At 33.4% G+C, this 16,032-nt stretch overlaps 2 protein-coding genes across 2 annotated transcripts; both read left to right on the top strand.

Moving 5' to 3' along the window:
• Positions 1 to 5,172: 5,172 nt before the first annotated feature.
• Positions 5,173 to 6,773, top strand: LOC125656991 (leucine-rich repeat-containing G-protein coupled receptor 5A-like). Its single transcript, XM_048887621.2, has 2 exons — positions 5,173 to 5,251; positions 5,347 to 6,773. Exons 1-2 carry the CDS (start codon positions 5,231 to 5,233, stop codon positions 6,691 to 6,693), a joined length of 1,368 nt encoding a protein of 455 aa, XP_048743578.2. The 5' UTR covers positions 5,173 to 5,230; the 3' UTR covers positions 6,694 to 6,773.
• Positions 6,774 to 11,061: 4,288 nt separating this feature from the next.
• Positions 11,062 to 16,032, top strand: LOC125656979 (uncharacterized). Its single transcript, XM_056143065.1, has one exon. It carries the CDS (start codon positions 12,012 to 12,014, stop codon positions 14,775 to 14,777), a length of 2,766 nt encoding a protein of 921 aa, XP_055999040.1. The 5' UTR covers positions 11,062 to 12,011; the 3' UTR covers positions 14,778 to 16,032.

Genomic DNA, 16,032 nt, shown 5'->3' with positions numbered 1-16,032 from the left:
GTTGTACACATATACACTTGTTTATATTCATGTTGTACACATACACTTGTTTATATTCATGTTGTACATATACACTTGTTTATATTCATGTTGTACACATATACACTTGTTTATATTCATGTTGTACATATACACTTGTTTATATTCATGTTGTACACATATACACTTGTTTATATTCATGTTGTACACATACACTTGTTTATATTCATGTTGTACATATACACTTGTTTATATTCATGTTGTACACATATACACTTGTTTATATTCATGTTGTACATATACACTTGTTTATATTCATGTTGTACACATATACACTTGTTTATATTCATGTTGTACACATATACACTTGTTTATATTCATGTTGTACACATATACACTTGTTTATATTCATGTTGTACACATATACACTTGTTTATATTCATGTTGTACACATATACACTTGTTTATATTCATGTTGTACACATATACACTTGTTTATATTCATGTTGTACACATATACACTTGTTTATATTCATGTTGTACACATACACACTTGTTTATATTCATGTTGTACATACACACTTGTTTATATTCATGTTGTACACATATACACTTGTTTATATTCATGTACACATATACACTTGTTTATATTCATGTTGTACACATATACACTTGTTTATATTCATGTTGTACACATATACACTTGTTTATATTCATGTTGTACACATATACACTTGTTTATATTCATGTTGTACACATACATACTTGTTTATATTCATGTTGTACACATATACACTTGTTTATATTCATGTTGTACATACACACTTGTTTATATTCATGTTGTACACATACATACTTGTTTATATTCATGTTGTACACATATACACTTGTTTATATTCATGTTGTACACATACATACTTGTTTATATTCATGTGGTACACATACACACTTGTTTATATTCATGTTGTACATACACACTTGTTTATATTCATGTTGTACACATATACACTTGTTTATATTCATGTTGTACACATATACACTTGTTTATATTCATGTTGTACACATACACACTTGTTTATATTCATGTTGTACACATATACACTTGTTTATATTCATGTTGTACACATATACACTTGTTTATATTCATGTTGTACACATATACACTTGTTTATATTCATGTTGTACACATATACACTTGTTTATATTCATGTTGTACACATATACACTTGTTTATATTCATGTTGTACACATACACACTTGTTTATATTCATGTTGTACACATATACACTTGTTTATATTCATGTTGTACACATACACACTTGTTTATATTCATGTTGTACACATATACACTTGTTTATATTCATGTTGTACACATACACACTTGTTTATATTCATGTTGTACACATATACACTTGTTTATATTCATGTTGTACACATATACACTTGTTTATATTCATGTTGTACACATATACAATTGTTTATATTCATGTTGTACATACACACTTGTTTATATTCATGTTGTACACATACACACTTGTTTATATTCATGTTGTACACATATACACTTGTTTATATTCATGTTGTACACATACACACTTGTTTATATTCATGTTGTACACATACACACTTGTTTATATTCATGTTGTACACATATACACTTGTTTATATTCATGTTGTACACATATACACTTGTTTATATTGATGTTGTACACATATACACTTGTTTATATTCATGTTGTACACATATACAATTGTTTATATTCATGTTGTACACATATACACTTGTTTATATTCATGTACACATATACACTTGTTTATATTCATGTTGTACACATATACAATTGTTTATATTCATGTTGTACACATATACACTTGTTTATATTCATGTTGTACACATATACACTTGTTTATATTCATGTACACATATACACTTGTTTATATTCATGTTGTACACATACACACTTGTTTATATTCATGTTGTACACATATACACTTGTTTATATTCATGTTGTACACATACACACTTGTTTATATTCATGTACACATATACACTTGTTTATATTCATGTTGTACACATATATACTTGTTTATATTCATGTTGTACACATATATACTTGTTTATATTCATGTTGTACACATATACACTTGTTTATATTCATGTTGTACACATATACACTTGTTTATATTCATGTTGTACACATATACACTTGTTTATATTCATGTTGTACACATACATACTTGTTTATATTCATGTTGTACACATACACACTTGTTTATATTCATGTTGTACACATATACACTTGTTTATATTCATGTTGTACACATATACACTTGTTTATATTCATGTTGTACATACACACTTGTTTATATTCATGTTGTACACATATACACTTGTTTATATTCATGTTGCACACATATACACTTGTTTATATTCATGTTGTACACATACACACTTGTTTATATTCATGTTGTACACATATACACTTGTTTATATTCATGTTGTACATATATACAATTGTTTATATTCATGTTGCACACATATACACTTGTTTATATTCATGTTGTACACATATACACTTGTTTATATTCATGTTGTACACATATACACTTGTTTATATTCATGTTGTACATACACACTTGTTTATATTCATGTTGTACACATATACACTTGTTTATATTCATGTTGTACATATATACAATTGTTTATATTCATGTTGCACACATATACACTTGTTTATATTCATGTTGTACACATATACACTTGTTTATATTCATGTACACATATACACTTGTTTATATTCATGTTGTACACATATACAATTGTTTATATTCATGTTGTACACATACACACTTGTTTATATTCATGTTGTACACATACATACTTGTTTATATTCATGTTGTACACATATACACTTGTTTATATTCATGTTGTACACATATACACTTGTTTATATTCATGTTGTACACATATACACTTGTTTATATTCATGTTGTACACATATACACTTGTTTATATTCTTGTTGTACTAAAAAAGAACTTTAGATTATCTAGTTGGAAATATGGATGAATACGTGTACATATTGGGTGTACAATTGACATGTTTATATCTTGCGGTGTTTGTGTAGTAGCATCTGTATTTGACGCACAAATCCAATGCATTTTATTTGCTCTTCGTGTTGTGTGAGATAGTTGTCGAAATAATGAAACTTTGTCATATACAGTTAATTTATCTCAAGGGGTTAAACTCTGAAAAATTATATTTAATCTGAAATTTTATAAATGTATTCAACAGTTTTATATGAAATAAACACATGTCGAAGTTTCATTGGCGAATGAATATTTAAATATTATATATTAAATGTCACAAAGGTCAACTCCATTGAAATATGAAAGAATGTGAAAGTCTTGCAAATACAAATGTGCATTCAGAGAGAGAGAGAGAGAGAGAGAGAGAGAGAGAGACAGAGACAGAGAAACAGACAGACAGACAGACAGATAGACAGATGCAGGACGTGTGTATTTTGAATTCTTCGTGTTTCTGTTTAGGTGGTAGTTTTCATATACTGGTAACTGCGGTAAAGCAAACAACATGATAATTGTACATATTCGAACAGTGCGTGGCCGGGAAATCTAGCAGAGAGGGAAAAGTATACTAGTGTTTGTGCATGAGATAAATACTAAATTAAGGCAATACCAACCACTTAACTCCATGATTCGGGGCAAACTACTGCATGGGAGGGGGTATTATACAATGTTTGCTTCATATGGTGTTAAATTGCTACATGAATAAAGGATTCATTTGAGCATATAGCATGAATGGAAAAATTGACAATTCTCACATTCTGTTCATTCAGTAATAGTAATAACGAACTGTACCTGTCATACTTTTGACTTTTGGTTGTTGTATTTTTTTTTTTATTTTTTTTTTTAGAAATATCAGTATTTCGTACACGCTTCACGAATGCCATTTCGGAAGATTTTCGTTTCACTAACTTTCATTCTGAAATTGTAACATAATTAAACTAAGAATTGCTACGATAGTAAATGTTCATAATGCTTTATAATTAAAAGTATTCGTACCAAACACAGAGCGAGCGATTCGTGCTGAAAACGTGAGCAGTGTTTGTCTCTCAGAATGTACGCGTTCGATGCAGTGACATGGTGTTCATTGTCTAAAGTATAAATGTGACGTGTCATTTATGTCTGTTTAAAATCGAAATCTTTAGAAATGTTGGTGATTGAAATAGAAGAGAAAAACAAAAGCAGTTCAAAAGATATAAGTCTCCAGTTTTAAAATCTCGGAAGAAATCATGACTCACTTTAAGCAAAGAGGGATAACTTTCGTTCCAATTCTAATAATTTCGTTCCAGTTTGTACGATGTTAATTAGAATCTCAGGTGTCAATCAAGCACAGCAATACCTTATTCTGTAATCAGTTTACCAATGGTTTCATTGATTGAGAGTGTGTGTAATTTCCCTACTACATGTATATACATCAGATGTTTGTTAAACATTTCTGTCTCAAACCATGTATGACATTACCTACATTATATATAATTGGAGCGTCCCAAGAAAACTATGTACTACCTGTATTTAGTTTTAAAATCTATAAAGAATTGCATTCCTATACATTTATTACTATTTACATAGATATTCGTTGTAATGTAAAACTTAAAAATCCGAAATAACAATGACGTTTTCGAGCTACTGTAGGCAAAAACAGTGTGCCAAAAGAGTGGAGTCAAATTCGTCTAAGGATAAGAGCTATGCGTGAGGGAGATAATCCTTAATTTTGAAATGAATTTCTAAATGTTATAACAGCAATTAAATATACATCCGTATGTTCAAGCTAGTAACGAAGTACTTAGCTACTGGGCTGTAGAGACCCTCGGGGACTAACAGTCCACCATCAGAGGCCTCGACCCAGGAGTCATAATGTAAAACTTATACGGTACCAATTTAATGTAATGTAATGACAATAGCCTCACACCACCCAATCTGTGAGAGGAAGCTTGTATGCCTGAGATCAGTGGAAGCCTTTCTCCTACTTAATGAGACACTCCTCCGTATACATGTCCATAACCATCCTGTTCTTTCTACCGGTGTATAACCATGATGAACAAACACCTGTCATTTATCTCTCGTTATATGTAAACATACGACTTTTGGAGGAATGACAATTTTCCTGATCCTTATCATTTCTTATTATCTATACATGTGTACATTTTTATAAACGTACCGAAGTAAGAAATGGCTGGACATTTTCTGTCAGTAAGTGGATTTCTATCATACTTTTCGATATTAGCACGCCTCCATATAGCCAAGTCTTTTGACATCAAATTTGAAAAACTACTTCCTACTTTCAGGTGGTAACCACAACACTGCTCGTATTAGTAAGCTCTGGAGATAGAGAGGTTTCTGCCGATTGTCCTTTGCCGTTACCCTGTGAGTGTAATGGAAATCAACAGATAGTATATTGTAGCAACAAAAACCTATCCTCACTCCCACCCATTCAAAAGTGTGAAGGACAATGGACGTTTTTTCTAGATGGTAATGGGATTGAGACAATATCTGATCATTATTTTTATGGTGTCGCGGTCAATTTTCTTAGTTTAGAAAACAATGCGATTCACTTAATCGGTGAAAATGCTTTCAATGGGAGCGAGGACACATTAAATTATTTTCATCTTGAAAACAACAAACTGTCAGAGTTACCAGTCGCGATTGGAAAGCTTCGGCAATTAACTGCCATTTCTATTCAGGGGAATCCCCTGACTGATTTGTCAGAGAGTGTGGTGAAAAATTTATCCTCTTCCCTTCAGTTGATTAGTTTGGGGTCCAAGTCCATGACAAGATGGCCAAAGAACATGGACCTTCTCCCAAATTTATTTTCAATTGATTTATATGACGTACAATTTCCAGAGCTCCCCGACGATGCATTTTCCTTGTACCACAAGAATCTGACATTTCTTAACTTTTACAATACTGGGTTAACAAAACTACCAACCTCCATCAATGACTGCAGGAAAATTTCTACGATGACATTTCAAAGAAATAAGAAATTGTCAGCTAATGCCATTACGGAATCTGTTACCCATGGTTTCCCCTACCTAACATCGATAACATTCCAGGACAACGGGTTAACAACTCTTCCATCCATCTTTTCAAAATCAAATCACATAGGAAGAATTTCTGTTGATAATGAGCCAATAGAATATCTTCGCGGTGACACCTTTCCGCCCCACTTGAGCAATTATTTGCACTATCTGCCAATCAATGGCACACAACTTACCCACGTGCCTCCAGTTTTGTCAAACTTAGACTCCCTAACAAGCCTAGTCATCACCAGCAGCCAGATTTCTGAGATTCAATACGAGGATTGCAATAAACTGTTTAACATAGGAACACTTTTCCTGAGTTATAACCCGTTGTCTCAGATCTCTGAAAATGCGTTTCTTAACAATAAACAACTTGGTTTCATAGTTTTGGATCACACCAATCTAACGTCAGTTCCAAAAGCACTTCTGAAAGCAGAGTCGCTACAAACTGTGGATATGACGTCATGTCCGGTGGAATGCTCCTGCGCGAATCTTGGCTGGATGAAGTCGTGGAAGTCCATCCCTACATTTTATGGAACATGCATTAATCTGAATGGGACAAGTTTAATGAGCTACATACAGAAAGAAATTCCGCATTGCCCAGATAGCATTTAAATCTCTTTTATCATTTTCTACATAATTCGCAGGGAACTTTGTAATTTCCAATGAATCTATAAAGAATGCGAGACAGAGAATTCTGGTACATGTTTTGAATGCATCCTCATCTACAAACTGTTCTTTTCATTTCATGTACACTTATCAGATTTAGTATGTTATGCATTGTTTAAAATCTTTATCATGATATCGTATATATATATGAAGAAGAGGCAATACTTAGAACTAGATAGCATACCTAAGTGTCTAGTAAGAGGACAGACGAACCTATTTATATATGATTCATTATATATTACCCGATACAAAGTAGATTTAGAGTAGAGCATGCCTAGGTGTCTAGTAAGAGGACAGATGAACCTATTTATATATGAATCATTATATATTACCCGATACAAAGTAGATTTAGAGTAGAGCATGCCTAGGTGTCTAGTAAGAGGACAGACGAACCTATTTATATATGATTCATTATATATTACCCGATACAAAGTAGATTTAGAGTAGAGCATGCCTAGGTGTCTAGTAAGAGGACAGATGAACCTATTTATATATGATTCATTATATATTACCCGATACAAAGTAGATTTAGAGTAGAGCATGCCTAGGTGTCTAGTAAGAGGACAGATGAACCTATTTATATATGAATCATTATATATTACCCGATACAAAGTAGATTTAGAGTAGAGCATGCCTAGGTGTCTAGTAAGAGGACAGATGAACCTATTTATATATGAATCATTATATATTACCCGATACAAAGTAGATTTAGAGTAGAGCATGCCTAGGTGTCTAGTCAGAGGACAGATAAACCTATTTATATATGAATCATTATATATTACCCGATACAAAGTAGATCTAGAGTAGATCATGCCTAGGTGTCTAGTAAGAGGACAGATGAACCTATTTATATATGATTCATTATATATTACCCGATACAGAGTAGATTTAGAGTAGAGCATGCCTAGGTGTCTAGTAAGAGGACAGATGAACCTATTTATATATGATTCATTATATATTACCCGATACAGAGTAGATTTAGAGTAGAGCATGCCTAGGTGTCTAGTAAGAGGACAGATGCATTAATAAATCAGGTTTGAAATTATTTATCTGACAATTCTTTGACTTCTATCGATATTCTGGAGTTTAATCACCTACTTCCAGTCGTACTGAGTTTAGCCTTGTCTGATACACTATGTTTTATATGTAAAACTTATTCGGTACCAATTTTGATGCACCAGATGCGCATTTCGACAAATAATGTCTCTTCAGTGATGCTCAACCGAAATGTTTGAAATCCGAAATAACTATGAAGCTTTAGAGCTAAATATAGCCAAAAACAGCGTGCCAAAAAAGTGGAGACAAATTCGTCCAATATCATGTTTTGAAATAAATATAATATTAAGTAATTACTATAATGATGATATATTTTATTTTAGTTTTTATTATTTTCCTTCTTCTATTTTAGCGAAGTCAAACTATTCATTATAACGACCATATACTTCGTGAGACGTCACTTTAAACAAGACTGTCAAGACTCCTGTAACATCAACGAATTTTTCAATACCTGCGCCGGTATAGAAGTTGATCATACGCCACACATGTTCTTGCATACCAAATCAATTAAGAAACATAAGTACCATATATAAATTTGATAAAGATGGCTGACAGTGTACCTAGCACATTCACATCTGGATTTGAAAGTACATATTTTTAAATATAGATAATTGGTTTATTGGTAAGATGATAATTGCGATAGCTGTATTTTTCAAACCGTACCGACATTTTTGATCAGCTTATGGTTTTTATGCTTTTTACCCCGTATTGGAAAGAGAGAAAACAAACAAGAGAAAACGAAAAATTTAAACATCCCCCCTGTCTCCATTTCTTTTATGAATGGATAAAGGATCTGTAAGTCAGATGTCCCTTTTAATAGGCCTCGGGTCGCTGTTTTCTATCAACATGCATGTTTAAATTTACATCCTTGGTTACTGCTATAGAAGGTTTTCAAGAAGAGGTTACTTCTGTGGTTCAGTAAAGAATTAGAACAAAAAGAAATATTTCTACTCATATTTTTATTCATTATCTCATTTGTGTTTATGTATTTTTGTTTTGGGTTCAGAGAGCCTCTTAAATTTTCTTCTTTATTGGAACAATTGTTTGAAAATGAAATGTTTCACAAATTGTTAATTAGTGGCCCCAGTTTGAAATTATGGTTATGAATTGCTGAAATAAATCAAATGTCATGAGAATAAAAAAAAACCCAGGTTTCTATTGATGACATAAACGTATGTTTTCACCCATCTGATAAACTTTTGCTAATATCACGCATTGCTTTTAAAATATTAGATTTCTGTATTATCTAATATATACATCCATGTTTTTATTTACACATTGAATGTGTTTTATGTTTTATGTTGTATATCCAACGTTATGTCTGTTTTTGCCTTTTTCTAAAATCAATATTTGTTCTGAATGAAAATGATATCCGCCTTTCCTTACCTGAAGTTTATCGGCCCTGATAACATTTCAAAGAATCGACGTGATAGAAAGTAAGCGAAGACGAACATTATACCGAGGTTTAGATAAATTATCAATAATACGTGAAACAATTAGAATCATTTCCTTCTCTGATCCGCGCCCGGTTTTTTTTTTTCTTTTCTTTTTTTTTTTTTTTTCTTTACATGGAAATTATTAGACACTGTGTAATATATAGAAATGCGTTTTAATTACAAATATGACTGTATGATCTAACATTTGTACCATCTAAAATATACAACAGCCGGGTAAAATATACTGTCACATTCACCACCGTGTTAGCCTTTACTTTGACGAGTTACTGTATATATTTCAATATTACAAGCATTGTTTGCTTTTTTATTTCACGATTATGTATTGCTGTTGTGTAATTAAACTTCACGTCATCAGTTATTTTGTAAATAAAGGAAAAATTAAAACTGAGACTGACTCTAGAAATTCGGACCGGAAGCATTTACTGTTAAGTTTTGATTCGCATAAATACCAAAGGTTGGGCCCATATGTTTACTATGGAAACCTCACATTATTATTATTTTTCCTTATATAAAATACCAAAATTATAATCTCTTCCAAAAATAAAAATTTCCACCTATTTGCTGACATTTTTATTATATCGCAGCGATAATAATAATCTGTCCCGATTCTCAGACACCACTGATAGTTTCTAATGTCTAACTTTATTGATAATTTCCGGCATTAATATATAATGTGTTTGTATAATGGGGGCATGAAGACCTATCCTCATTAACAAAAACTCTATATTTTCCCGTATTTGTAATTTTCACATTTTCTATATGTAAAGTTGAAAAGATCACTCTCGAGTTACTGCTTGATATTAACAGTTATAAATGTCAAGGGTTTCATTATGTCAAAATAACACCCATTGACATCACTTCCATTCACAGACCAGCTGATCGACATGTCAATTCAACGAAAGACAACTCGTATACTACCCGTATTTTACTACAAACTTCATTAAAAAAAATTATGAAGATTTCATTTTGTGATTTTATTGTCCCTGAAATAGACACATGTTATATGTTGTTCTATTTCAAAGAGTAAAAGAAAAATTTACATTGAAAGATTATTTGTACATATGTAATTACATGCATGATTAAAAATAGACTGGTCTAAATGAAGTTTTGGACTTGAGGTGTATTAATAATGCAGATTGACATTACAAAAAATGCACCGAATCCTGTTGATATTGAAGTGATTTATTTTAAAAAGTCATATACATAATCTAAAAAAAATTTTAAAATATTAATATTTATAAATAGTTGCTGGAGTATCGTATCATGATACTTACAGTTTTTAAAACCTTCACTTAAAACCCACACTGAAATACTTATATGAGATCGCTACTCCGCAGTCAGTAACCTCAAAAAAATAAAACATCTCGCTGGACAGAAAATAACTCATACTAATGTCAATCTTTTTGATAAAGAAATATCGTTCAATAAATGGAAGGCATTGTAAATATCATGTAAAACGTATTGATTTTTTTTTTCAGATGAAGGATAACTATTTGTGTCCTTATTACGATGAATGTCTACAAGTTATTGATACTTTGTCGGTTTCTATAAAATGTTGTGTCGAACTGTTGATTAGAAGGTTTGTCGATAAACAGTGTCGGTGAATTGTTTGTCTATGAGTTACTAGTATCTGGAACCGCGAAGTATGTCGACAGGGGATGTGTACTCCTCCTAGGCGCCTCATCCCACCTCTGGGGGTCCGTGCTTGTCATACTCTTAATACTGTACATGCATTCTGTATAGGATTTATGAGACTGATGTACGTTATTTTCATTTTTCATAGGTCACAACCGCCACTACACCGCAGCAAACGAGAAGCATCCACTGAACACTAAATCAAAGCGAAGATTATATGGCACATGATGCAGCGTAAAAGTTTACGAAATCATCAATCAGGAGAGAAAACTCTTGTATCGATTTGATACAATCATCACGAATAGAGACGGTTCATATTCAAATAGGCCTAGTATAAATCTTATTGGAAAGTACATGTGCCGTCCTAAACTAAAACAAAATGAACAATAATTGTTTTTACTGAAACATGCAGCCATTCCAAAACAACTATCAAGGTTTCCTGATTTATTTTTTTATAAAACGTCGACTGACCACGATGTTCTGAAAGAAACCCGTGTCCCGTTTCCATTCAACTGATCTGACACAATGGAAGAGTAGATAAAGCTGTCATCATCTGCAGAAAGACCGACCCATCCCCAGGGGTTTTTCAGATGACTCGCCGTCGGACGGTCATTTGTTTCTAGGGAATAGAAGGGTCGATCTGAACTGATCAACGCCCTCACTGCAGCGATCCGCCACGTCTTACAATTCGGCCCCTTGACAGGCTAGTCAACACTCATCATTACCAATGTTTTCTCAATACGCATTATACAATGCACAATGTTTTCAGAATTGGTGAATTTGTTAACTTCTTATACTAGTATTTAATAGGAAGAACATCTAATTCATTTCATCCATCAAATACGTTTATCATCTCGTGCCGATTTATCTCCTTATTAACAAACTTGTTCGACAATAAGGTACATGGAAATTCATGCTAATTTTATCATAGTTATACTTCCTTAAACATTCTGAATGTGTACATGCATTATCAATTGAGTTTAAATGTCTGCTTGACTGATTCGACCGTGAAGGTAAACGGATATGGTGCACAGTGAAGAAAATTTTTAAAAGTCTCAATATTAACGAGTCAAGGATTATATGTAGAACGTTTAAGTGTTCAAACTAAGTGTCGAAATGGAGTTGTTTGTGTTTGTATTTTTAGTCTGTGTAATTTGCCAGCAAACATTGAGTCTTTCCGGGAATTATTCTGAGGATCAGAATATATTCATAACTTCTAATTCTTCATCTTTGAATAAAGAATTCCTGGTGACTTTCTCCAGAAACTGCAGTGTGACGCCAGTGTCTGAAATGCTGAGACACGACATCAAAGAACTTCTAGACGCCGGAACCAAGCTTATCATCTATGAACTGAAGTTTCGAAACCATTCCGGAAAGATTCCAGGACAATCGAAATCTGACATTTACAAACCTTTTCTTTGGGAAAGAAGTACCGGTCGGCATGGCCAAGGACTTTTATTTTTGAAGACGGGTTTCGAAATACTTTCACTTTCGACTCTGAGTTACGGCACTGAAAATATGAAAGTAGAATTACAGGAAGAACCAATAGGATGTTTATTACAAAGGGATATAAAGGAAGTAGAAAAAGGCCTTCGACATATTTTACTAAATGATTTCAAAGAAATCTCACCAGACGGAGCTGGTGGTAGTCTTAGTGACAATGAACATGTCTGCAACATGCACATCAAAAATGTAAACAACAGGGCTGTTTTCTACCACGTGTGTTGTTCTAAAACTCCTAAAGGTAGTATCGTATGTAGAGAACTTGTTAAAGACATGTGGGTCCGTATTTTATTTTACTGCATATATCTTATGAACTTGCTTGTCATCATGTTTTGTCCTTATCTCATACCCAAGGCTTGGTATCAAGACAAGTACAAAACTTTGAAGTACGAATTCAACTGTGATAATCCAATCCAAGTCAAAGTAATGAAGACTTACCTAAATAACCCACCACCCACGACCGAAAATATTGTGAATATTGACGATCTGCCGCTAATGAATGCTTTTATGGAACAGTTGGATGAAATGGATGAAGATACTGTTTATGCACTGACCCTTTCAAAGATATACTTGAACGTTAAGCATGAGCGTTTAATTCCACCAAATGATGTTCCCGTCGGAATTATCAGATCCATTTACGATTCGTTTTTTCGTTGTCAAATCCGCGAAAGGGATTCTTTGAAACCATGTTGCAACCGTAGTGTATTTGAACCTTTCAGAGGAACTTCGTTGGTCATCAAACATTTAAAGTGGTATCATTGTTTACAAAAACTTATGTTAATTGTTTCATGCATTTTGGTCATCATTCCATGGATTTTCAGAATAGCCATTTTCTATCGGTATGAAGACAGTGAACACGATGATAAGGACGATGCTGCACGTGACCGGAAATTGGAAGTGCACTTTGCATATTTTCCCGGAAGTATGACGAGTTTTTTAACACCTGTTCACGGTATGTTCGTATTCTGCTACGCTGTACTGGTTGTAGACGGTGTTTTGTTTGGAGTTCTAGAATTCATTACTTCTGAAATAAAAAGAAATATGGATATAGTTCTTCGAAAGTGCTTCCGAGACATGCATGAATCTTCGTATTCGAGATCGTTCGGATGGGCTATAAGAACTTTGCTTTATCCATTCAAGGAATATGGAGTTTTCGCTTTTTTCATCGTAGGAATATACTGGATGTTCGTTTTACCAGTTATCATCATGGTTCTAGCATTTTATTGTATACCAACACTCAACATCGCGTTGCGACTACTGTGTCATCTGATCATTGTGGTCTTCCCAAATTTTAAATTTGTAACCAGATTGAAAGAGAAAATCGGCGTAGTTGGCCTTCTCAGAAGAGAGACTGTTGCTCGCCTGTCTACAAAATCCAGTGTTGGCTTTCGTGCTGTACAATTTATTGCCATTCTATTGAGCATATTAGCGTTGGTCTCCTGTGTAATTTTAGTTGTCGAAGTCATTGTTTTCTTCGTTGAGATGATAGTCTATACCTTGATTGGTGTCATTCTCAATGCTTCTCAAACTCTGAAATACATTTCTTTACTTTTCATGTTGTCGTTGTATGCTCGAGACTGTTTTGGTAGCGTTACTCAGAAATATCAAACTTTTAATCAAGCCATTCACAAGGCACTTCTCGGAAGAGCGAAAGAACAGGTAGACAAGGTGGCATGGCAGACGGCAGATATACAGCCGAACACTGCCTTCCAGATCAGCGTTGATGACCATGAGGACGAGACTGTGCCGATGGACCCCTTCCCTCACATGTCTAATGGCGTCCTCAAATGGTGTGTCCCACGTGTTCTGTTATTTTTAGATAATCACGACAAACCGTACATTACTCGAACATTCTTTTTCAAATCCGCTTACATTGATCACGTGGGTTGTCCTGGAAGTCTATACAAAAACTTGGTGAGTGCCCTTCGTCAGTTTTTGACAATTATTCTATTTCTTTTGTTTGTTATAATTGTTGTAATGGCCTTTGGAAACGAATACTCAGTTTCTGGTGTTAATCAAATGCTGGCCACACTCGCTGGAGGTTTTCTACCATGGGTTTTCCGCAATGTTCTCTTCAAGCCTCCCGCTGACGTGGAGGTAGACACCTCTAGTCTGAGCTTCCAAAATCTCTTTGATGACGTAATAAAGAATTACAAACAGAACTGGCCGGTAGCTGACATCATTGCAGATTCAAAGCAACCTGAAAGAGATGGTTTAGAAATGAAGGTGATTTCTCATTCCAAGAAGTATTCGCCGTACATGGACCCTGGAAGTGTCACTATGTTAAACGGGGATGTAGTCTGTGAGAGGAGAAACAACATATTGATTGTGAACATGTCAACCAGGGTAAAACGTGAACATGAGATAACAGATGTATGATATCTAGGTCTCAACATGAGATAATAGATGTGTGATAGCTAGATTTCAACATGAGATAATAGAAGTGTGATAGCTAGATTTCAACATGAGATAATAGAGGTGTGATAGCTAGATTTCATCATGAGATAATAGATGTGTGATAGCTAGATTTCATCATGAGATAATAGATGTGTCATAGCTAGTTCTCAACATGAGATAATAGATGTGTGGTAGCTAGATTTCAACATGAGATAATAGATGTGTGATAGCTAGATTTCAACATGAGATAATAGATGTGTGATAGCTAGATTTCAACATGAGATAATAGATGTGTGATAGCTAGATTTCAACATGATATAATAGAGGTGTCATAGCTAGTTCTCAACATGAGATAATAGATGTGTGATAGCTAGATCTCAACTTCTAATTATTTTAAATTTTATTGTTTTTAACATTGCTTAAGGATCTCTACCTGCGATATGTCAAATGCTTTTATGGAACTATTTCAGACAGTTCAATATTATATAAATATTGAATGTAGTTGAGGGTAACATTGGAAATTTTCACCCCAAGAAACGACTGTCAACTGAGGTGAAAATTTCAATGTTACCCTCAACTACACGAGGTGAAAATTTCAATGTTACCCTCAACTACACGCACCATTTGTTTTGTTATGCTGAATGTCATACATTTATGAGATATTCATAACAAATTGAAAGCACAAATATTCAACTGATTTTTTAAAGTCTAGATTGTCGTCAATGTGCAAAAAGAAAAAAACTTCACATGGAATTGAGAAGTTCAAAGTAAACGTGTCTATGATCGTTATAAAGTAAAGGTATGTACCAATATACCTGCAGGGCTGCCGAGTAAAGGTATGTACCAATATACCTGCAAGGCTGCCGAGTATTGTTTGTTTCAAACATCTGCGGCGAACCGTACGTGTAGGTGATACTAGAAACCATTGTCAAGTAATATTTCCCGTCTCTAATCCTATCACCCCAGAGGTATGTTTTTACACTCACGGGAAAACATTGTGTGTGGTTTTTGGTTTTTTTAAAGGTTTTTTTCAAACGTTTCTCGGCCAATCAGATTGGAGTATTTTACATGACGTATGGTATATATATATATATATGTATTCTGTCTCTTACAGCGATCTCAATCAGTTCTTTATTGTTTTCCATGTGTTCCCGTGTCTCACACTTATGTAGATTGTTTTATTTGTAAAATTATATGTAAACTTTATTTCATACATTAAATGTATAAAAATTTATCA

This window comes from Ostrea edulis, chromosome 7, assembly GCF_947568905.1.
Source record: "Ostrea edulis chromosome 7, xbOstEdul1.1, whole genome shotgun sequence".
In the NCBI taxonomy this organism is placed as follows: Eukaryota; Metazoa; Mollusca; class Bivalvia; order Ostreida; family Ostreidae; genus Ostrea; species Ostrea edulis.
Note: the sequence above shows the minus strand (reverse complement) of the source record. Positions and strands in the feature narration are given on the sequence as shown.

Coding starts and splice junctions, on each gene's coding strand:
- LOC125656991 (XM_048887621.2), top strand. CDS start 5,231: ATGGCTGGACATTTTCTGTCA. Junction 5,252..5,346: donor TGGCTGGACATTTTCTGTCA/GTAAGTGGATTT, acceptor TCCTACTTTCAG/GTGGTAACCACAACACTGCT.
- LOC125656979 (XM_056143065.1), top strand. CDS start 12,012: ATGGAGTTGTTTGTGTTTGTATTTTTAGTCTGTGTAATTTGCCAGCAA.